Here is a 24,836-nt window from a genome sequence, read left to right as displayed (position 1 = left end):
ATATAGATTATTTCATGGAATCATCTGTATGTTAAAACTAGCGTGCATGAATCTTTGCCAGTGAGTTTGTGGGGCCTTAGCCTTGAAAAACCAGAGATACAAAATCCATGGAAAAACTAAGTCTAAGACAGAAACGCCATGAATGCTGGTTGAAATGGATCTAATGCCACTTTTACTGATACATTAGAAAAACTGTATTGGGGACACAGCTGTAAAAGCCCATTTCACGTATCAGAGCATCTTGGATCAAAGTGACTTAATCTTGGTGGGTTATCTGTGTTTTTGAGGACTTGCTCTAAACTTGAGAATATAGCAACATTAGAAATGAGCAGACATGAATATTTATTAAATGCAAGCTCAAAATTAAATTTATATATATGTTTTGTACATGTTACTCTGAAATGCCACAACCTATCTGGAAATATGAGGTACAGCTCTAATTGTGATGCTTTCTACCTAGACAACAGTGGTCATGTGATTGATCTGGTAAATGATCAGCTACCAGATGTCAAAATATCAGAGGAAGACAAAAAGAAGAACCTTGAATTACTAGAAGAGGCAAAGAAAGTAAGCGAGAGGTTTCTAATGCGCAGAGGGAGAAAGTCAAGAAGCAGCCTCCCGGAGTCGCCAACAGGTAGATGCAGGTTCTGAAAACAAGACTTTATATTCTTCTCCAAAGATCTGCAAAGGCACATACAAGCATCTCCTGTAATGCATATATTTCTACTGTATACATACACTTTGCTAATTTGAAGTAGGACTTTCATTTACCTTTGAAATGCCAATTCAAAACGAAGTTCTATCTTAAAATTGGTTTGCTGCTTTCTGGAGGAAATTAAATTTTCCTTTTTTTTTACTAAATTCCTTGTGAATCCTTCTCTTGTGTCTACTTTTCTGCAGTGCTTACAGTATCAGAAAACTTAGGAGAATAAGGATTCTGTGTATTGACAGAATTGTATTAGTTTGTGGCAGGTATATGAGATAAAACCTTCTCTAAGTTCCTAATTGTTAAGTATAACTTGTCAGGTTGTGGACAAACACATGACTGATAACTATTTGATTCATGTTTTAATCTTAGCTGAATTTTAAAAATTCAGAAGCTACAAGCCTAGAAAGTAAAATTACCTTTTGTTTTTGTTTTTGTCTTTGTTTTAATGAAGCAGTTTCCCCAACACTTAGTCCTAAAGTTTCACCAGTAGCATCTCGGAGCAACTCTCTCACTCTTCCAGTTCCATCAGGTAAAATGATGTATGCAGGCTCAAACTTTACCTTGTAAAAGGCAACCAAAAATATGGGGTTTGGTATCTCTTGAGGAAAAGTCAAAATCTGCAGACTCAAGCATCTCCTCCTAAATATGACAAAGCCCATGAATGCCCACAGTATATATTCTTTTTAATTGTATTTTGTATTATTATTTTTTTATTCCTGTGATGCTGCTAAGTTATATGTTCTATTTTGTTATTCTTTTCAATAATGGACTTTTGATAAGCTTTCATGATCTTTCCTTTACTATATTTTAGATAGGGTTTTTTCCTCCTTTTTAATAGTATTTTCCATATTTAAATTTTGTCCTTAATATATTACATGGAACTGTACGTGTATGTGTTTGCTAATGCTGTAGTAGTAAAAATTTTGAGCAAAACGTCAGAATATGCCCTAATTATGTGTATGTCTTTCTAGGATCTGATGTATGCACAACCACTGGTGTCGAGTCAGTATCTCCAGGGCAGGTAAGAAAGAGCTGAATAGTCTGCACAGTAACCGGGTTATTACAGCACTATATTACACTATGCTGTCCTGACAGTCCCTGAGGAAAATGGGATGTTTTGAATACCATTTTATATACCAAGATTGCATTATTGATAGGTTTTCTCTGCAGAGTGAGGGACTAATAAATGTTAACTCTGAAGACAAAAATCCATGAGGTAACGAGCACTGAAGGTGATCATGGGGATCTGTTAAGTGTAGAAAATGGAAAAAGTTCCAATATAATCCTAACCTATGGAAAAAATAACCCCAAAAGTTACTTCATAAATATATGTGACAAGCAGTGTAAAAGTTAAGAGATTCAAAGTTTATCCGTTAGTATCTATATCTAACATTTGCAGCATAGATGTGAAAGGTAAGGCAACTTTTTCCTTCCATTTTTGCTAGAATAACAGAACTGTGAAAGAGGATGACAGGCAAACTGCAGAGGTAAGTGTTTCATGTTAAGTGTCGAACAAAATTTGCCTGTGTGTCTTAGCACACATATGACTTATTTATGTGATTAAAGAGTCTAAAAGACTGCTCACTGAGTGAAAAGAAAAATGATACTGCTCTAAGAAATTGTGAAGCACCTGGAAATATGGTGAAGGACAGTGGTTACAGCTAGCCTTTACATCCTATCATGCACCCTGCTCTAGCTCAATTAAAATCAATATACTAAATACCTTTATAAGTAAAGTAAAAATATCTACAATAGCAACTCCGGTGTATGCTGGTGTTTTAGACAGACATCCTCTTCCAGACTCCTTTGGTTCAGTGGAAGAGGTTACTCTACTTTGTGTTCCACACCACTGATGGGATGTTACTGCTCCACACAACTATTGGTGGAACAGTTTATATGAGTGCTTCCTAATATATTTTAGGTAATATCAGATGGCCCTTTAAAGAGATTTTGCTGTGAGCGGATTAGGCAATACTTACAAAAAACAGTACGGCAGGAGAATTTTGGATCAGTAACTATAAAGGAAAGGAGTAGCAACATATCTAAGGCAGAGCCCACAGTTAGATTGTATGTTGGTTGCCTTGAATTGCTGACACAGGTGCCCTTAGATGAAATGCAGATTCTGTACCAAAGCAGCCAAGGTATAGGCACACATTCTTTTTGCCAGTTCTCCCGTAGAGATTGCAGCCAAATTATAATCTATAGTGCTGCACACAAAGTAAGAAGAGAGAAATTACAATGTGTGCTTTAACTTTGTGTACAAGCCCATGCTCTTTTCCCTTGGGAGGTGAGGAACTAACAGAAAACAATCAAAGGAAAGAAACAGTGCTATAAGATACAGGGCTAAAGGTGTGTATTCAGACAAACCTTACATTAAGATGATGAGAAACTTGACTATATGAGGATTGCCATAATGGACTCTGGAATGGGAGGAGGTTATCTCAAAAGTTCAGAGAAGAGATTCCCAGGTCAGTGTTCTTTCAAGTGCCTTTTAAAAAATATTTCTCTTGTCAACAGCACATGTTTAAAAGCATATGTCACTGCAAAGGAAATGGCTTTTTACAGTGAAAATCTGTCCTTGGGCAGGGAAAAGAGGAATCTGCTCTTATTTCTCTGTTTTATGAGTGTCCCTCTACTTTCAGAATGCTGCAAAAGGATTAAATGATCGAAGGCAGAATGATCAAAGAAAGATTTCTCAGGGAAGATTGGTTCCTCGTTCTGCTGGTTTTGAAAACTCCAAAGAGAAGCTCTCAGAACAAAAAGAAAACTTTGATCCACGTAAACATATGGATACTTTACCTAAATGCTCCGCTTCAGGTGGTGATGGTGGCAGAACATCTCTTAACACTTGCATGAATGTTTGTGAAAATGAACTTGGAAAATCATTCCTGAAGAAAGCAAATGATGTTCCTTTAAGAACTCATCTACCAGGACCAGGAATAGGAAATATAGACTCAAAGCTAAAAATTCCTGTTCCAGAAATGAGGGACCATAAAGTTTCATGTAAACCAGAATTTAAACTCTGTGGACTGCGTCCTCCTCTACTACGGGCTGTATCATGGGACAGCTTGGAGCCTGGACAGAAAGACAGAACACCTTTAAAATTACCATCTGAGGAAGATAAAAGCTTTGTTGTTGGTAATAAATCCAGCAATCAATTAAAAGCATTCAAAGACCTTCAAATCCAAGTTCAACCGGTTCGAATGCAGAAATTGACAAAGCTCAGAGAGGTGAGTCCTAGTCATCAGCTGTATCCTGGTTTAAAGTTATTTTCATATCTTACTAAACTTTCAGCTTGCTCAGCGTTATTTTTATCGTTGCAAGAAATACAGTTTCAGCAAAATCAATACAGTATTGTATCCTGCTTTTCCTTTGCAACTTTAGTAAATTGTATCCTTTAAGTGAATTCTGTGGAATTATTCTTAGCTCTCTTCAAATACGCATCAAGTGCACTATGGCTTCTTCAGTATGCACAGATCCATGTGCATATACTTGCGCGTGCAGGTTTTGGCCCCAGAAAAAAAATGTCATACTGGTGTCAAGAAAGTACTAATTGCTTTCATTGTGACAGAAAGGTGAGTCTAAACGACAATATATCTCATCTTTTGCATCGTTTACATGACCTATAAACAGGAAGCAGTTGATTAACAGTCATTTGCAAAACATACTTAGGAGTAAAATGATCTATTTTCATTTCTGAAGAGAATTTTAGATCTGAAGAATCTTTTGGTCCTCAGGATGTAACAACATTCTCCTTAAAAGGGTTACTTATGCTCTTTTACTTCCTTTGCTTCCCTGTGCTATGGTTTTTCTGCTTCTTCGGAATGTCCTGAGACCCAGAGGGTCTCACAACATATTGACTAACTGATTGATTTCTGTATGAGGGCTGAGACCTGCAATAAACAGAAATCTTTAACTGAAGTTTGGAGATGGTTACTACACTCTTGTTTAAGGGTGTACAAGCCTCTGCATATCATATACTATTTGTGAACCCTTGGATTTAAAAATCACTTTTACTTTGTTCAGCTGAGTGTTTTTGAGTCCTGTATTGGTTGGCATTCTCCCTTCTAAGGGCAGTAGTCCTGTCATCCAAGAATTCTAGCCTTTGCAGTAACATTACATTTGCAGGATCTCGGGGGACAGGAAATGTTTTGGTATGATTTTTTGCTTATTGAACATTCTCAGAAAATGTCTGAAAATGTTCAGTTTTAAAACTGGGTGTTTCTGAAAGCAAGGGCAGGTAGAGGTTGGCCAGATTAACAGTTCCTAATTCTAACATGGTGCAAATCTGTCATCTTCTTGAAGGACAGACTTGAACTATGAAATCTACAAACTAATCCATTGTTAAGTAATTGTCTAAATGATTGGTAAAAATTAAGAATTAAACCCTAAGAATTAACTAGCAAATTGAAAAAAATAAAGTAGAAATGTCAAATTATAAACCACCATCATAAAGCAACTACCATGTGTGTATGGAAAAAATGACCTTTGAAAGAAAAAAAAAAGTAGTAGTCACTTTCCTTAACAGCCTAATAAGAGTATTTTCTTTGACTGTTAATATCTTAAGATGGACATGGGGCTGACAGGTGGGGACCTCAGACTCTGCACTTGGGTTAATTTATTCCCATTGTATTGCTTGGGAATGGCAGCTTAGTGATTCATCTTTTCCTCTTTATATAACACATATTCTTATCATATATGTACTGGAAGTTTTGATTATAGGGACACTTAAGCCATATAATTTTGTAAGTCCTTAGAAGCTGTTAAGCAAAAATAATAGTTAGAATAAAAAAATTAATACAACATGATATATAATTCCAATTAGGTGAGATTTGAACTGTGTCTCCATTGGGAATTATTTACCTATAAACAAAAGCAGATGTTTGTGAATTTTAAACATATTTGAGAATATGAAAGTAGAAAATGAGATGGAAACATTAGATAACAAGGTTTAATCCTTGAAAGTACATTCTTCCCTACCTGTAAGGAATAGAGGCAGAGTACAATAACAGTGAAGTATTGACTTGCACCTGTATCATACTAAGCTTTCGTGTGAATACATTCTACTGAATAAGTCCAAGTGACAAAGTCTCATGTATCTGATTTTCTGGATTTTCTCTTCTGTCTTGGATACTTACTTATTACTATGGCTATATCTAAAATATTTTTTTTTCTCTCATTTCCTAAAACCCTCATTTACCACAACTCAATTTTTCTACTTGACTAAGGGGCACATGTTACAAATCTATGTTTGCATGACCAGGAATTTTTCCAAATAAGGCATCTATGAAATCTGAAATATGTAATATTCAAGAGCATATGTGTGAATGTACATGTATCCATGCAATGTAGCATCTGACGGTAACTTAATATAAATATCCACTATGTTTATTAACTAAAGTAAATGTTATATTTAGTGTTCACGTGGCAGGGATATTTAAATTGAAATTTCTAGTTACGTTACTTAGAAATGTTACTGTTTTTCTTAACAGGAGCATATTTTGATGAGAAATCAAAATTTAGTTGGACTTAAACTTCCTGAACTTAGTGAAGCAGCTGAACAGGAAAAAGGTGCAGTATCATAAAAGCTGGAAGGAGTGTTTCTTTGTTGTACGCTGATTTTTATAATTGACTAGTACGGAGGGAAAAAAAAAGTCTTTTTCTTCAATTGCAATAGTAGTTGTAATGAAGCAGTCATGGAGGAAGGTAGTAAATGATGAATAAGAGAGGCTAATAATGGAAGTATTTGAATTTCTTGATGATCTGAGCCAAGAAGATACTGTAGGTACTATTACAACCAAATGAAAAGATATGTACCTGGCCAGAGTCTAGCTTGTACTTAATAGATGGAGGACTGTCTCAAGTTTCAGTGGCTTTCTGAAAGAATGTTTCAGCAATGACGGATTGAATAGATTTGACCTCTGCAAGATATTGTGGCCATAAGGGTGAATTTGATGCTTGAAACTATAAACAAGAGATGGAATGCTTTATTCCTGCTTTTTTATTTTAGTATATGTGTGGCAAATATTGGAATGGCATGTTCACTTCTGGTCCACAGCTCTACGTCAATGTGGATAGGTAAGAGTAAGGCCAGAAAGGAGACATAAATGTGATTGAAGGATTGTGCGCGGTCGTGTGAGAGAGGGGGGGGGGGGGGGGGGGGGCGTAGATCAATTTGTATGATTTTTAATAAGAAAAAGGCTTAAAACTCTACATAAATGAGGAAACAGAAATCTGGCACCAAATGTGTTTTCCAATCTAACACAAGAAAATGAGATTTGATGTCTGTAGGCTGTATTCAGAAAGATTCAGAATGGGAACAAAGAGCAAAGATATAATCCTGAGGACAATTAAACAACTGGAAGAACTAAATAGCAGCAGTGCTGTGCAATCAATTGAATATATTTAAACCAAAACTGTTTGGAAGTAGTTAAATCAGAGCTTGTTCAGAGTGTTTTTAACTGAATTAAATTAACTGAAATGTAGATGGTTAATATGAAAGGAGCTGAAACTGATTGTTCAAGATTTGATCCAAAGACAATTTCCATTTTTCCTAAAGCAGTTCTTAGATTTACTTTGGAACTGTTTTATAAAGCCTTAAAGTTTCTGTCGCACGGGGAGATGTCCAAGATATTACTTTTCATGTTATCTCCGGAAACAGACTCATCTTCAGTCTGAATGATTAAAAGAGACTTCTTGTCCTCTTTCTGTATTTGGTGACTATATCTTTGGATTCTTAGGTATGGTAATATTATTCCTGTCACTCTGCTAAGAGATCATTTCCCAGAAATTATTTAGCAGGCTCTGTTTGAAAGTGTAAAATAGCCATTTTACCCGCCTGTTAAATAATTTTCGCAAATTTGAAACTTTTGAGGAAAACCTTATGAAAAGCTAGACATTATTTTATCCAGCTTTTCAATCAAGATCTCATGAGCATCACAAGCTTTTTGAAGTCTACTAACTTATCGAAATGATAGCCAGAACATGAAGAGTCAGCTCCTTGTCCTCAGTGGGGAGAAGAAGTTAGGGGTCAAATCCTTAGTTCATTTGTTAGGGAGACTTACTTCCTTACATTGTCATAAAAGCCACCCTGTGCTTTTTAACTGGAGTAGTAATTTTGCTTAAACAATAGGAAATAGCCAGCTACTTCATTATTACTGCTACGAATTAAATATACAGGCTCCATCATGTTTTGCTATAAATGCCAAGTTATTGTGATTATCTTAGTAAACGCAACTTTGCATCTACTGAAATTTAGGTAAGTGGGATATATTAGATCTGGAGACATTGTGATGTCAGGCTGACTTTTTATGGGGACATATGTGACTGTTCTTAAGTAAATACTGGAATTTTTAAATATAAAGGAAATGCACAGAACTAGAATGTAGCTAGAAAGAATCTCCCATTCTTTTCTGTCTTTTGTATTAATGCTCTCCACATTTACAAAATTTGAGCTTTTTCCCACTATTTTTTTTGCAAGTCTAAGAATCTTCCTGTTATGCCAGATGAACAGGAGAGCTGTACAAAGATATCTTCCTAAGTCTGAGATTCAGACTGGGGAACCTGACTTTCCTATAGGAGAGCCCTTCATTAAATTCTGGTAAGATAGAAGGACATAAGGGAATTATTATATATGAAATTAAATAAAATGAAAATAAAAAAGTTAAGTAACATGAATTTTTTTAAAAGACGTTTGAGCCATATCTTGGGCCTTATGAAAGTTACAGAAGTAGAGAATGCAATTATAATCTTTATGTCCTGTTCCAATCAACATGCAGTGCAAACAGGTACATGTTGTAGATTCATCACCATAAATGTTGCACAAACTCTGTAGTATAGTGCATTATACTAGACTTGGCAGGTGGCATTTAAAGCTTTAGAAAATAACAGTACTCTATTACAGAATCTAAGCTAAAATATTCCCAAAGTGGTGTAACTGTACTGGTAAAGCACAAATGCAAAATGTTAGGTTAGGTGTTCCAGTAATGAATTTGGGTTCAGTCTGAATTCTAGGAAAAATACTAATGCAACAATTATTTTTCAGTGCATTAGAGACTGTCAGAGTGCGTATTGCTTCAGTCTTTTTACATAAAAGATGACAGTTGTACTGATTACTTCTGTTGCCATTGCTTGAAAGGAAGACAGGGTATCTTTAGCATTAAAGGTGAGATGAGTGATGTATCACCATGTGCAATAAAGGAAGTAACGTTCTGCATGAAGGGATGGACCTTTTCTTGTTGTTCACTTTTGCTCCCAGTAGAGTTGGGGTGAAATCCTCATTGACTTTAAAAAGGACACAGTTGGGCTAAAAAGTCCTAATTGGCTCTGAGATGCTGACTATTAATGCATGACTTTTCAAATAACATTGAATTTTTTTTATCTGAAAATGTCTTTAGGCCCTTCGCCTCTCCCCTCTCCCACTGAAGAGGAAGAGACAAAGAACAGCTCTGATGTCATGCCCAGCATTCCTGATGTATTGCTGCGAAAACTACGAGTGCACAAATCACTTCCGGGAAGGTAAAAGCTCATTAGAAGTAGAAAGACATCATCCGGGGGAAAGCACACTGATGGCTTCCAGTGAACTTCCTTTATGGAGTTCCAGTCATAGGGCATCCATATAAGTAGAAAAATTGCTGCATCTTAAAACCTGCAACACAGATTTTTCTGAAAAAATTTTGGGGAGTGCGCCAACTTCAAGTAACTGGCCAACTTTTTAAATTAGATTGTAAGTTCTACAGAAAAAGTTTGAAACCTAACTTGCATGCCACAAGTACATTTTTATACAGATTTTTCTACTGGTCTGTCCACTCCTGGTTTTCAGGATTGCTGCTGCAGATATAAATTCATGTTGAAAATGTTAGTATTTCTTTCCCCCAGAAAAATAATCAGGCCAGATAATGCTTTCCAATGGTAAAATTTGGGCATGTAAGAATTCTGCAGGTTTTCTACAGGTGATGATTTTTCAGGGAAATTGAGTTTATTTTGCAATCATAGGTGAAGGACTCCCTGGCAAATTCCCTGATCTTGGGCTGTGCAAGTACACATTTATCAACAGATTGCTTAACACCTTCTCCTTTTGCTCTTATGCAATCTGAAACAGTACGTCTGCATGTTATAGATGCGTAGGGTAGCACCATACAAGAGATCATTAGAAACTAGAGCTATTGTTGCACAATGCAATGTAACTATAGCAAGGGAATTCTCTGGTCCATACTCTTCTGAAGTGGAGTCTTAACAGACTATACCTGCCAGGCGTTTGTCCAGACCTCTAGAAATACCAATTTTCATTCTAATTTGAGTTTACTGCTGTCCAAGCTTAACATTTTCTCGACAGAATTTAAGTGGCATTTTCCTTTTTAGGGGGAGGTTTGTGTTTAAAAGGATACAGAAGTCCATAACTTCAGAAAATATTTTGCTCTGGCACAAGAAATATATAGGGAAAAAAGCTCAAATGAATCATTTATTACCACACACCTTGCACAGTTTGCACCACTTGTAACTTTAGAGACTGAGCATATTTTATTTTGTATTGCATTAGAATAAAGCTAAGCCTCTTCCATATTTCTGCATAAGCCTTTTCTTTGAGAGAAATAAAACCATAAAAAAAAAATGCTTAGTAGCCATTAAAACAATCCCGAGCACATTTTGCCAAAACTATTCCTAAATTCACTCATGTGTTTTTATACTATAAATGCCACAGGCCTTCAATCATTTGAAGTAGTCAATATGTGTTCTCTGTGCAGATGAAATTAATATTTAACATTTGTTGTGAAGGAACTGTTGTATACAACATTTTATGTAAACGAATGCATGAGGTGAAGAAGTTCTAAGACACCATTGCTTGATTGTAATCAAATACTGAAAAAGTAATTTCTTAGCTAAGTACAAAATAGGGAAATGCTGAACTGGCTTTGAGGATCAGACAATATAGAGATCTTCTGTTTTTCAGGTAATATTTTTTTATCAGTTGGCTTAATCTATTGAATAAATACACACATAACTTTTTACTCTTAATATAAATTTCTCAGAATGTTCCCAGCCAAAGAAAGACACGAATTTTATCAGTCTGTGCTGTGATATGTAATACATACAGATGCTTGAATATTGCTCCTTCTAGTAGGCTTCCTCTGAGAATAACATTAAGTAATATGAATACTAATACTTTAAGCACAAAATGGTTTTCCAACACAAGGGACACACTGGCCTCCCTTCTTCTAGTCACTACTCTGTTATTCTACCCAACAAGAAAAATCTGCTGCTTTTTGATGCCAGATGCATTGATTTCTATATTTGGGATTAATGATGCAATGAATATTGCACTAAATTTGAATTTTCTGAAAGTATAATGTCTGCACAGTACATGATACTGTCAACCACAACTCCAATCGCTGGCATCCACTAGAATTTGTATGTACAGCTCCTGTCATTTCTTTCAGATGTTTCTCGTCTCTGTTCACTGGCATAAAACTGAAATAGCTCTCTGATGTTTTGGATCAATTACAGGGAATAAGAACCTGTAAATTCACATGGGGTGACTGCCTTTAAGGGAAATCTTGCAACATAATATTCTGTCTATCTCATTTCTTTTATAGTATTCTATGAAACTGCATTTTGGTAACTTTTTCTAGTTTTTGTATAGTCAGTAATTTTTCTTGTGGTGGAAAACTCATAAAACTCAAACATGTATTTTGTAAGTGTCAGAATCATGGTCAGAGTCATTGTTAGCTAACTTGTAACAAAGATAGCAGCCAAAACAGGATAGCTTAGTATACAGTGAGCTGGATTTTGAATTCTGGCCATCTGTGATTATCTGTGATCATCATCTTCATGAGGTTTCAACTGTTAACAGAAGGAAAACAGGTAAAGATAATCATAGAATAGAATCATAGAATGGTTTAGGTTGGAAGGGACCTTGAATAATAATCCAAAGTATAGCATATTGTCACTCGCAACTCCAAAAATGTACCTTCTGTCTTGCTCTTGTACTCACAATTTATCACAATGTAGTGCACATAGCAGTATTTGCAGTTGCCAGAAACTTTGGTATGTTTTTGCCAATACTCAAGTGATACTGTGCTGTTGCTTTAAAAAAAACCCATAGGGTTTAGCCATAACAAGTACAATTGAATTAATTAAATACTGGTTTCACCAAAAGAAACCATAAAATATTTAAGGGGAGGATGTCTTTTGTTGTTCTTTTTGAGTGAATATTACAGTAGCTTTGTGTTTAGAGGCAAAACTAATTAAAATGTGAATTTTTTGCTTTTATTTCTAGCTCCCCTCCACTTACTGAAAAAGAAGTTGAGGTAAGTATGTTCTTAAACTCGTTATTTTAGACATATGCCTCAATTTTAAGTGGTTACTGTAAGTTTAAGGGTGGTTATTAGAACCAGGCAATGGGGGGGCATGTGTGGTGTGTCCGAAAATATTTCTCAGAAAAAAAACATATTGAGCTCAATCAAAATCACAATTTTATGAAATATGGGCAATTGTCCCAGGCAATATAAAATGTAAAAAGACTTGGAGTAGAAATAAGCAAACCACTTGTTATGCATTCTTTTTAATAAAATATGCATTGATTTTGGAAATTATTATAATATACTTAAAGCAGTTAAAATTTGAGATTAAATGAGACCAGAAATTAAATGAGTTAAATTGCATTTTTGTATTGGCCAATAGGAGCTTTGGGGCAGTTTTTGATGATATCTTGAAGTTAGTTTACAGAATTTTTACTTTTTCAGTTCAAGCCGATAATTTTTTTTTGTAGGTTGCTCTTTAGCTTGTTGACTTTCCTTCTTCTTTTTTTTCACATACTGGTGAAGAAAAAGATCTTTATTTACATAGCTCCATTCTGATGGAACTGTTGGTGCCTGTGCTTTGCAAAGTATTAATCCTAAGAAATAATGTATCTGGTAAAGAAAGAAACAATCTTTAAAAGCAGGGTGCAAGAAAATAAAAATGTTAGCACTTAATCTTTTGCTGGCTTCAGTGGTAGGTGTTTATCGCTTAGGTAAAACAATGCTAATGGTGAGCTCATCCCTGGACTTCCTCTGCACAGACTATCTGTTTAAAAACCTTGGGGACCCTTGGAGGAAGTCCAGCTAGAAAACAGATCCATTGTGATTCTGATAGTTCTGGTAGGCTACTTCCTTCATTGTGTCTCTGCTCTACTGATCTCCCAGAAAAACATTCAGAAAAAGGGGCAGCAGCACATTTATTCATATTTTAGAGGAAGTAAAGAGAAGTGATTTTTGAAACAATTAAACTTAAAAAATATTTTCAATTTTCTGTTTCAATACTTATTTAAGCACTTATTTAAGTTTGTTAAACACATATCTTATTCATAAGTTGTTATTGGAAGTTTACTTTGCTGTCACACGTACTTAAAAATGCCCCTTTTTAATCCAAACAGAATGTATTTGTACAACTTTCCTTGGCCTTTAGAAATGATAGTTATACGTTGGAATCTAGAATTAACCAAGCAGAGAGAGAAAGAAATCTTACTGAAGAGAATGCTGAGAAGGAACTGGAAAATTTTAAAGCAGCCATTACGGTAAGAAAACAAATAATGCTTTTTCTGAATGATAGCGTACATGAAAGTGCACACACATTTGAACTATTTGTGGCTATGCTTGCTTGTACCTATTTTAAATTCAGGCCCAAAGCTTAATTTTCTGCTGTTAGAAGTCCTTACCGAAGCTGCCTACCACTCTACACAAGAGACAGTGTTTTCTGCCAGAGTGGGCCACCATTGCTGGGAATGCATAGATGATGTTGCCCTACGTCTAACAGAATTCAGGAATAAATACTATGAATTTGCTGTTTAATTCTTGGAATGAGCCTGTGACAAACCTAAGAGCATTCAGAGCTGCAATTTGGGCACCGATCCATGCTTTCTTGGGCAAGACCTTCTTTAGCAGTAAATTTGAGGTGTGCGGTTAGGTGAGATACTGAAATGATCTGAAGCCTGAGTCTTGAGATTTGTGACTTGAAAGACTTCTTAACTGCAGATAACAGAAGGCAGTATAGGAAAGGAAACGGTGAGGATTACTTAAGGAATACATGCAATCTCAGGATCAGGTTATGGGCCTGAATACTCTTTCATGTTAGCTGCCCCTGATGTTCTTTTATTAGCAGTAATTTTCAGTCCTTGCCAGCTTTCTCTGGATTTTCTAACTGAAATGACAAATACGTCTTTGAGATGTGACAACTTACATGCTGCACACGTTTTTGTGCAAAAAAGGAAGGGACGCCTAGATACCATGCTTCTAAATGAAATACCTGTAGACCCAATTCGCATATTACAAGGAGGCGCTGCCATACTTTTGAGAAATAGTTAGGAGAACATATGATTCTCCCATTTACTTTATCAAGAACATCATCAGGAAAGAAAGGATACAATTTTAAAAAAAAAGAAGGTATTTACATCTTTTCATCTGGAATTTCAAATCTGAAAAAAAAAAAAGTTTTGAATATTTTGCTGCTTTTCCCTCTGTTCTCTGTTTTTTAAAGAACAGTCAGAGACAACCTAGTAAATCTCAGGGGTTTATTTATTATAACATTTTGTATGCATGCACATTTTTACAACTAGTGTATAAGGACTCTTAAAACTGAAAAAAAAAAAGTCTGTTAGACTTGACATGTGTTTCTCTTGATTAGGCACTGAGGACCATGTTGCCAGCATGGGACAGATATGATCAGCTTTTTCCTCCTTTATGCAGTTCACATGCTACAGTCTGGCTTTTACAAGCTTTTTAATGTAATTTATAACAAAATGGAACCTGTCATTCATATAAAAACTTTTGTTCTGTACAATTGAATGAACTAACAAGCAATTAAATTAAGTCACGCCTTCTGTATAATCTGTATCGTATTAGACATAGACCTGTTCTAATCTCAGTGGGAGGTTATCTTCATTTCTGTAGGACAGGCAGATGTTATATGGCTCAATGACAGTTTTACCAGTCTTTGTGATTTTTTTTTATCAATTTTGTGATAATCGATGTTTTATTCAAAAACCCAACTTCAAGACATGAACTGATTTACACGAACATCAGATTTGTTTGAGAAAATACGCAGGTTACAGTTGCCAAGAAAAACCTGAAAATCTGAAATTCTGTGCATGTTTTTCTCAGATTCCCTTGTGCCTCCTTGGGTCTTGCAGTCAAATTTTGGCTGGAATTTATTATCACACTACCTTCAGTGATAAATAGGTTTAAGAATTTTTTGTAGTCGTCGTTTTGCAGCTGTTGTTGTGGCAGATTCATCAGTCTCTTGGCTGTATTTATATAGCAAAGATTTGCAATACAAATGCAGTTTCTCAAATGACTACTCAAAGTTACTGCACATCACTCCCTTCTTTTGAAGGAGGGGAGAAAAAGAGGAGGAGGAGGAGAGGTTATTCTTTTCACACATCATTTCAATGCGTTGACTTACTCTTGCAGTAACACAAGTGAGGGGTTGCAGACAACTGGGGCATAATGCAGCTGGTCAGAGGGAAAATTGTGTGAATGGCAAAACAGTGATTAATTGCTTAAGACAGCCTCATTGCCAAAACTGGTGCATCCTGAAAATGCACTTTGAGAATATAGGAATCATCCAGCATCACAAAGTCTGCCTGTAAGTCTGAACCAAATTCTATCAGGTTTTCTCATATCAAACTTTTCTGTCAACAGAAAACTCATTCAATGTAGAGGTGTTCACTAAGGCTTTGACTAATATAACATCTAAATTCTCTCTTGCTTTTGGTAACTAATCCCAAGGAAGTTACATGCTTTGATGCTTTCCAGTATTAGTGTGAGCTATAAAGTGACTGTATGAATCCAGCGCATAAATGTGTGTATTGATTGACAAAAATTGGCTAAGAAATTGCAATTGCCATTTGATTTACAAGCCATATTATTTTTTATTATTCTTTTACTTTTGGAATGCTTGATACTATAATGTCTTATTTTCCACATAAGTGAAGTAATATGGAACTGAAAGAGAATAAATGGCCTTTGTAACACCTTGTGCCCAGCAAATTAAAATGTTCTTTGTGTTTTGGCAATCATTTGTAGGTACTAGTTCAAATAAACTTGGCATTTGTAAAGGTCACAGGTAGCAAGGACTGACTCATCATTAAAGGAAAAGTATTGCAAATGTGCTTGGCCCTCTTTAACTCCTTGAAAAGTGTGCCTGCAGTATGCAGTGAAGCACCATTCTGAAACAGAGCAGCAGCACTCTCTGGGTTATATCTGCTGGTAGTGGTGGCTCTTCTCTGGGGCTAACTTGTCCATGCGTAGTTGTGCCTACACATCTCTAGCCCACTTCTGTGGCTGAATGAAAAGGGGCAAGACATGACAATAAAGCTTATGTATTTTCACTTCAGTCTTCAGCTCACTTATGGCATCACTATGAACACAGAGAAGCTTACCAGAAGCTCTTGGAGGATATTGCTGTTCTGCGGCGCTTAGCTGCTAGACTATCTAGTCGTGCTGAGATGGTTGGAGCCGTTCGCCAGGTGAGAACATCCTTGTGTCTAACACGTATCCTGGCTGCACATGTTCACTCCTTCTCTTTTTCAGTCATAGCTGGAGGTTATATTAGCCCTTTGAATTTTATTTGTCATTTTGACAGATTAAAGATTTTTATTGTAGTGTCAGATAAGACAGCATTTCAGTCTGGAAATAGAGTTCAAACAGAAGAGGATTATCCATGAAGCCATTCAACGTCTGTGCAATAGGAGCATATATATAATTCAGAACTATAGCTGCATCACAAGAAACTTAATTAAAATCAGCACAGCATGAGTAAGCTGACTTTTCTGGGTCACAAAGCTCATCTAGTTCAGTCACCTTCCTTTGGCAATAGCTTAGTCAGACAACTATAAAGCATATAAGAACAGAACAAGTATAAGTGAGAACACAGCAATACCCTCCCAGGTTCAAGACTGTTGCCTCTTCCCACTAAAGTAACAAGACTGATGCCAGTGACTAAGACCTTCAAGGGTTTGAAAACAAATGTACGTATACCACATAACTAGTAAGACAGGCACACAGACAGACTTGTAATATATATATATATTGTAAAACATGACAACATAAATTATGATATTCTGTGGATATATATGAATGCATGTGCATTTTTGTTCCAATTAGCCTAGGAATTTTTTTTCATGGATGTACCAATATTTCTATAAGAACAACCATTCCAGATTTAGCCCTGACAAGGAACATACACATAGAGGCAAATGATCTGTTTGAGAAGTGTAGTGTTTACCTGAGTATTCCCCTCTTTTCTTCCTTAGGAGAAGCGTATGTCAAAGGCAACAGAAGTAATGATGCAGTATGTGGAAAATTTGAAAAGAACATACGAAAAGGATCATGCGGAACTAATGGAGTTCAAGAAACTTGCCAATCAGAATTCTAGCAGAAGCTATGGTGCATCTGGTAAAAAAAAAAAAAAATTGTTTGTCTTGCCTCTATACAGAGAGATGTTGGAGCTATTAGGGCTAAAAAGTGAAATATCATGAAACCTGTTCGTGAAGTTCTGATCTACAGGAGTAGATTTCAAAAAGTTATAGATGTAACAGTTAAAATATTTAATATAAGCCATACTTAAGGCTATAGCACAGTAATTTAAAGTCACTGTTACTTACTGAATTTTGATGAGATCCAATGACATTTTCATTGGCCTCTTGCACATATGTGTAGCTTGCACAGTTTTAACACAAATACCTCTTATGTGACAGATGATGGCAAAATTTCATTATTAAAAGGATTTTTTCTTTTTTAAACCTTTTCTTTCCTAGTTTACTGGAAACTGAAATATGAGTATTTTCTTTTGCAAAAACTTACATATAGAAGCAAATAGTGGGCTTTTGCCTGGTCTCAGTAAAGACAGTAATGGTTCAATTTTTTCACAATTATTTCAGATTTCTTCTGGAGGTGTAACTGAGACCAGAACTGTATGACAGATAAATATGCAGTCACTGCAGACCTTGTATAAATGTGCTATATCAGAGTTTGAAATATTATTAATTAATTTTATTAATTTATTAATATTATTTATATATACTCTTATAGTCTAAGACTGGTTTTTTATCTAATATTTTTATGCAGAAGATGGAGTACCTCGCTCATCTAGATCCATGTCTCTTACTGTTGGAAAGGTATTTCTACAATATAAAGAAAATGAAGTGAACATTTTATGTAGTGAAATTTCTTTGTCTACATACACCCACTTTTATAGGTTGTGTTCAAAACAGTGCTAGTAAATCCTCAATATTGTTCATGTAATTTAGTGCAAGTGCTTTGTAAGTTTGGATACATGATGAAGTATGACTTTGTGCAATAATGATAATGCTTGCTGTGAAGCTATAAATAATAAAAGGACGTATTTATTTAAGAATAATTGTATTCCAGGCCACATACCTGTGCTCCAGAGAGTGGCTTAGGTCCTATGTTGTATTCTGGTTCCTCAGTGAGGAAGCTGAACATTGGATCAAAACTTACTATATGATTCAGGATTCCATGATCATACCATTTTTGTTATCTTAAGAATTATATCATGTTCAGAGTAGCTTAGATGTAAATAGTTATTTTTAAGTGGGGGTCATTTTTCTTGTTTGGTTTGACAAAGCATTCAGCATGAGAGATTATTTCAGATTGTTTTGGCCTGACCAATTAATAAGTTTAACATGGCCAGTGTTCCATTTCTGCAAAACTTCCAAGTGTTGGAGATCAAGTTTATTACAAAACTTCCTAAAACAGCCAGTGATTTGAGACAGCCGGGTCCCAATGTAACCATTATGAAATTTGGTGGTCAAAGGCATTATATTCTTTCTATTATTTCTTTCTGTATTTTTATTTGCTTGGGTTGTAGTTCTTTAGGTTTAGTTTGTTCCTGCTACCTCTGAGTGCTGGATAGAAAGAATTAGAGTACAGAGCGTGCTGAGGTCAAGACTGGATGTCAGAATGAGAACCAGAGAAGTTGAAACAGAGGTCGCAAAAAAAAGATGAAATTTAACTAGGAAAATTGCAAGTCCAAATAATAAAGAAGGGGGAAAAAAACCCAAACCAAACCAAACCAAAACACACTAGAATGGCCTGCCTAACATGGCTGCAGACTGTCCAGTATAGTTTTTCTGGAGGACATTAGATAAACCTCTGTCATTAATGAATAACTATAGTTGCTTTTGTCTAGAACCACGATCATAGAGTAGGTGACTCCTTCTATATATTTAGTAAATCTGTGTTTAACTACTTTCCTGTAAAGTTACCTAGAGCAGACTCTTAGAAGTGTTTGCATGTGCACGAAGTTGAAGCTGTTAGATGCTATATGTGCTTGGATTTTTTTACTCAGTGGATTTCCCTAGATGTATGTCATAGGATGAAGTATTTGGCTACTTACCTAATGACAGCAAAACCTTATATGATCTATACTTGAGCTAGAATATATTGTGTAAAGCTAGCATGTGTTTATCATATAAAAAATTTCCATGGTCTTTGGAAAATGTAAGCAATGTCACATGATGCTAAATAGATGTCTAACAATTCAAGGATGGTGGAGAAGGCTCTGTTCTTTCACAGAGGGAATGGATATTATTGTTTCTGTTAGTTATCATTTGTAGGTTTAGAGATAATTAATATGTCATAGTGGGTTCAGTATATCATAATGGGTACATAGCAGGAGAAGAGTTTCGTGTGTAACTTCATTATTTGCCAGTCATTGTGACACTGGCACTTTTCCCAGTATCATTATACATCTGGTTTAACCAATATAATAGCCTCTAATAAGAACTGACAATAACAGCTCAGAACATATCTGTTGCGTGGCTTACAGTATTGGGCTTTCATTGTGGAGAGAAAAGTGTAGCATCCCAGTACACCACCTCATTTCACACTAAGCACTTGCCATACCAGACAGTATTAGAGGAAGTTTTGGGGAAAACCACAGCTCTAACAGCCATTTATCTTAATTTTGCTCCCAACTTTCCTTTCCCCCATCTTTGCCACACCTATTAACTTATAGAATTGTTCTTCAGCCTATCTTGTTGTATAATAATATAAAAAAAAATGTTATTTGTCACAGAATATGCCTCGGAGGAGAGTCAGTGTTGCTGTTGTTCCTAAATTTAACTCCTTAAATATTCCTGGTCAGTCACCAACAGCTTCACCCATACCTTCAATGCCTTCCCTGGTAAGTGAAAGCCACAGTTTAAAGATACAACTTTTTGCCTAAACCACTTTTGCATAGGACCAAGGCATAGTTACTAAAAAATGTAAGCTCCTTCATTGGTTTCATTTATTTTGACTCCATCCTAGTGAAAAGGATGGACAAAGGTAATTCCTGTTGTGTAAGGGACATATGCCTTCAGAATCTATCTCCATAAATGATCACTTTGGACACAGAGCTGAATAGGGCTAGCTGGTGATTCAGAGCCATTGGACATTAGTTTAGGCAATTTGCCTTTAACCAGTAGTAACACACTGGAAAGAAGTATTAAAAATAGTTGTCCACTGCAGGAGAGAAGTTTTAACTAGAATCGATAGATGATTGGATTGCTTCTCCTCATTGCCAAGAAGTCCGCTAAACAGAAAAGCATATCATTTATGTACAGAAATGTATGTGGTACAAATCTAGAAGTTCTGTGATGATGTGAGATTAGTGGAGCTATCAGCCCTTTGCCTTGACTTTTGTTTATAAAATTTTAAGAAATAAAATGAGAATCTAATCTGAACCTAATAAATCTATAGAAATACTTTGGAGGAAAACTGCAAGGCATACCGATGGTCCAGAGATGAGCTAAGGTGGCACATAACCTGAAAGTTATGCAGTTTTCTGTTAAAAATGTAGGGCTATTTAAATAAGCTGAGAAGCTAAGTCCATTTTAGTGTTAAGGAGACAATCTGTTTGTGCAATTTAGTTATTAGGTACTCAGAGTCAATTGTTTCAGGAACCAACTGTGGTTATTTACCATGGTTTATTATAATTTATTTTTGTTTACAATTTTCCATTGAAAACTTAATTAACAAATTAATGTTTCTAGGATAATATGGAGAGAAGCAATAGAGCAATTTTATTGTTCAGCGATCAATATATGAAGAAAGACTCTTCTTGGAAAAAATAAGCAGGATAGAAGGGAATGTCGCAGAAAATTCTGCTTAGTGTGCAAGTCCATTGTTTACTGTGGTTAGTAGGAGTAATTTGGAAGCTCCATGTTAAAGATACCTTGCTCATGGGTGTGGGAAGAAAACCTAAGCAGCACGTTGACTTTGTCATTTTACTGAAGACTCATTTGAAATTAATCATGGATGTAACATTTATTGCTGTTTTTCACTTACAGTCTGAATCACCTAGTAATGGAAAGAGCAATCTAACATCTACTCCTGTTCTGCCAGCACTTTTAGAAAAGTGAGTTCTCTAGGTCATCTCATTACCTATTAAATCCAGGTATGAAATGAAAATGATATCATTTCTGTCTTTCCTGACAGAAGTTATACCAAAGCATAAGGTATTGAAAACAGTGACACAATATTGACTTAGGTTGATTCACAGTCTGGTAACTGTATTTTACTATGTCACCTTCATATTGTTCTTTTCACATTCGAAGAGTTTACAAGCAGTATCAGAACTAAATTGAGCCTGCTATGATCATTAGAACTCAAGTAAAACTGCAGCAGTAGATTATACATTTACACATTTGAGTAAGCCTGCCTTCAACAGACACGTAATTTAATTTTATAGAAGTTCTTGAAATGTAAAGTTTCTGTAGTAATAGAACAGAAAGATGGGCGATATGAAAAGATGTGAGACTGGGATGAGAACAGAAGGCACACTCAAGCTGTTCTACAAGAAGTAACAGAAGTAGAACTTGAAAATCAAGTTTGAGTGTAAGTATGTATGCATGGGACAGCTACTATAGTAGTGTAAGATTACCTAGTTCAGCAGAGTTTTGTATATTTAAGCACTTCAAGCTTATATTCATGATGTGTTTGAAGTCCAAGTGAAAATAATGTCTACTGTTAATATGACTTCCTGAGAGAAAATCCATTGCCCACAGATGGTGTCAATCAGGATGGATTATTCTGCCACTGATTTTAGTGCAAGAAAAATAAGGCCTACAAAAAGGGTTAGATTCTAGAAGTTTAAATGGGACATTTCAGTGGTGTTATTTGCTATTTGCCTGTTTCTTTTGTCTTGGCAGTGGTAAGACTGAGCCTGACTGTGAAACCTCTACTTCTGTGCTGACACAGAGCGGGTTGGAAGAAATCAGTCCTGAAACTAAGGCCAAGATAGAAGAGGAAGCATATAACAAAGGGTGGGAATATTTTATGTGAACTAAATCTGTGAATATGTGCTACCAGATGAGGACATATGTTTTCACAATGTAATTTTAAATGCAAAATTAGTGACATAATTGATATAAGCTCCTACAAGATGGTCATAATTGAAGCAATGTGGGAAGCATTGTGAGTGAGCTTCGCTCATTGTATTTGCATCATAGCTGTTCACTTTTGTCCTTTATTAGTGTTAGCCAAACTGTGGGAGAGCAGTTATATCAGAGATTCTGAGTTGAGTGGTGTTCTTACATCAATAGTGTTCAGCTTCACGATAGGATAATTCAAAACAGCTTTCTAAAGTGTTTATTCTGAAAAGTTTAGATGGAAATGAGTAAAGAGTAGGTATCCACTTTTGCAGTAAACTGATGTCGTTAATGTCACAAAGTGCTTTACATGGCATGTTTTGGGTCTATTAACAGCTTTGGGATCTGTTTCTGAATGTCAAGCAAAGTATGTTGAATTATGTGAAGACTGAGACAAAAATTTTGATCCTTTCCCACAGAATCCAAAATCCAACAAGCCATCTATCTTTAGCATTGATTTGCACTTACTCTTCAGGAAAATAAAATATCTAAAGCGTGTTCAAAAGGATTGAAAAATAATAGAGAAGTACTTACCACCTCCTTTACAATAGACAAAAGTTGTGCTCTGCTGAGGACTGTAACACCTCTTTTTCTTTTTCAAGATGATAAATTTGGTAACAGAGCTAATAAAATCCTCTGTTAAGGGAGGGTGGCTGTCTGTGTGCCATACTCATGTTCTTTAGCTAGTTTTTACTCTTGTCTGAGTGCTGCAACACTGCTACTTGTGTCTTATTGCCTGTAACATAAAAACCTAATTTTTCATTACACAGGATCAGGCTTATACAGCATGCTAGATTAAGAAAAATGTTTTGTCTGTTAAAGCTATCAGGAAGGCTTGAAGAAAACCAAAGAACTTCAGGAACTGAAGGAAGAAGATGAAGAGACACCAAAAGAAAGTCATGATGAACATGAAGAAAGTGAAAATGAAGATGAGATAAAAAACCTGAAAAGCAGGTGAGACAGTGGTGTGATACGTCCATACAAGAGGAGCCACTTTTTCTATTTGTGGTACCCAACCAAGTGTTTTATACTGTTATCTTGACATGTTTTCTTCCAGTTTAGGGAAGCATATTTAAAATAACAGTATTTTCACAGGAAGGCATATTCCAAGATAACATAGTTGAAAAACTTTTTATTTTGATATTTCAACTAAAATTGTATGTTGGCATCAAGATGCTTCATCTTGATGGGGTTTGGTTTTGATTTGAAGTAAAAAATATTCCACAAAAGTTCTTCAGATACCAGAATGTATGTCTCAGTAGGCATGCATTGTCTCATGAAAGTTGTTATTCAGGAATCTGATGCCCGTATTTGTGCCATGTGTCATTCCCAAAGGGTCCTCCCAGGTGAGTCTTGCAGTACATCTACAAGATGAATGCGGATTAAGACACGCTCCTCAGCTATGTTGGATTTGCTCTGACTTGAACAGGCAGGTGCCTACTTTCTCTGGAAGCTGTGTAGACGCAGCAGAACAGCACTATGCTGGAGTTCCTGCCTTTCAGCAGAGTGACATGTTTATTGCATTCATCCACACCCAATGCTCTTTGTCTATACTGGGGACTTTTGAATCCTCTGCTTATTGTTTTACCTGATGCCTTTAATGCCTAACTGGAAAACTTTTCTGAAATTTTCAACTTTTCTTAGAGTTGGTTATTGAGTCTCCTCGGTGGTTCTACCACCCAATTGAATATACCTGCAATTTCCTGCATTTTAGAAGCAAAGAGACTTTTGCATTAGAGAGGAATTTAATGCTGGCCAAAGCAAGTAATATGTCTCATCACAAGCTAAGGTAGGAATCCTTATCCAGAAGAATTCATTGCCATTCCGTAACCATTATGGTTATAAACATCTGTTAATTTGAGATTTCAGCCGTGTACAGAAGGACAGCCATCTCCCTAGTCATGAAACTCTTAGAAAGAAATGTCTACAACGTGTTCTAATGCTTAGTTTAGTTGAGCAAGCTATGAACAGTGCAGAATTTCACATTACATCAAGCTCTGAGATTTGCCAGTTGACAGGTGGGAGAAATAGAAGTCAAGTTTACGGTCTTCAGCCATCTTGCAAATTTGACCCATATCTGAGTGTACAGCTCTTCTTAAAAGAACTTAACAGTCTGATTCTTCTTTGACAGGGTGTTCTTATTTGGAAGAAAGGTGGTGCACCATATATCTATGAAACTTCTCTAATTGAAAAGCTTAAGATAATAAATTTGCATATGATTAATATATAACAGTTTTCTTTTAATTTTACAGCAGACTTGAAGTCATCATTAATTATTTACATATACTGTACCCCAAACTGTGTAAACACTGGAATGTGGTATGGCTTGTAGTGGCTGCGATAATCATTTTTGCTGTGGTGTTGGGAATCTACCATTCATACAACTCCTGTGATGAAAAATCAGAGGGACCTGAAGGGAAGGCCAGCTGTTCGGCTGCCCATCAATATTCCTGGTGGAACTCAGGATTTCAACATGAGCAACGCACTGAATAATAAAGGAACAACCATGTATTTATGGTACCTGAGCAAGTATGCATATTAGAACACAGTTGTTAAAGGTAGTGCTTAGTCATCTTTATGGTTGTTAAATGTGATCTGTTAGACAAGTGAGTTACTCCACACCATCAGGTTTGGGCATACATTGTGAACATACCTTGCCAAAATGACAATCTGATAAATAATCCTGTCTGTCCTCTTATTGTAAATGACTGATACAAA

The 24,836-nt window shown here is 35.9% G+C and overlaps 1 protein-coding gene across 1 annotated transcript in view; it reads left to right on the top strand.

The window, feature by feature from the left end:
* Positions 1-24,611, top strand: part of MRVI1 (murine retrovirus integration site 1 homolog) — a 38,646-nt gene extending 14,035 nt beyond the window's left edge. Inside the window, exons 4-20 of the mRNA XM_009892646.1 lie at positions 461-634; positions 1,161-1,238; positions 1,681-1,730; positions 2,155-2,196; positions 3,352-3,939; positions 6,202-6,280; positions 9,106-9,226; positions 11,985-12,015; positions 13,122-13,262; positions 16,080-16,211; positions 16,998-17,139; positions 17,812-17,861; positions 19,784-19,891; positions 21,039-21,106; positions 21,900-22,013; positions 22,941-23,072; positions 24,371-24,611. Coding sequence (XP_009890948.1) covers positions 461-634; positions 1,161-1,238; positions 1,681-1,730; positions 2,155-2,196; positions 3,352-3,939; positions 6,202-6,280; positions 9,106-9,226; positions 11,985-12,015; positions 13,122-13,262; positions 16,080-16,211; positions 16,998-17,139; positions 17,812-17,861; positions 19,784-19,891; positions 21,039-21,106; positions 21,900-22,013; positions 22,941-23,072; positions 24,371-24,611 — 2,291 coding nt within the window. The remainder of the gene's footprint in view (positions 1-460; positions 635-1,160; positions 1,239-1,680; positions 1,731-2,154; positions 2,197-3,351; positions 3,940-6,201; positions 6,281-9,105; positions 9,227-11,984; positions 12,016-13,121; positions 13,263-16,079; positions 16,212-16,997; positions 17,140-17,811; positions 17,862-19,783; positions 19,892-21,038; positions 21,107-21,899; positions 22,014-22,940; positions 23,073-24,370) is intronic.
* The last annotated feature ends 225 nt before the right edge of the window (positions 24,612-24,836 follow it).

The sequence above is a fragment of the Charadrius vociferus genome, unplaced genomic scaffold (genome assembly GCF_000708025.1).
Source record: "Charadrius vociferus isolate BGI_N301 unplaced genomic scaffold, ASM70802v2 scaffold19, whole genome shotgun sequence".
NCBI lineage: Eukaryota > Metazoa > Chordata > Aves > Charadriiformes > Charadriidae > Charadrius > Charadrius vociferus.
The sequence above is the reverse complement of the archived record's forward strand: the minus strand, read 5'-3'. Positions and strand labels throughout refer to the sequence as shown.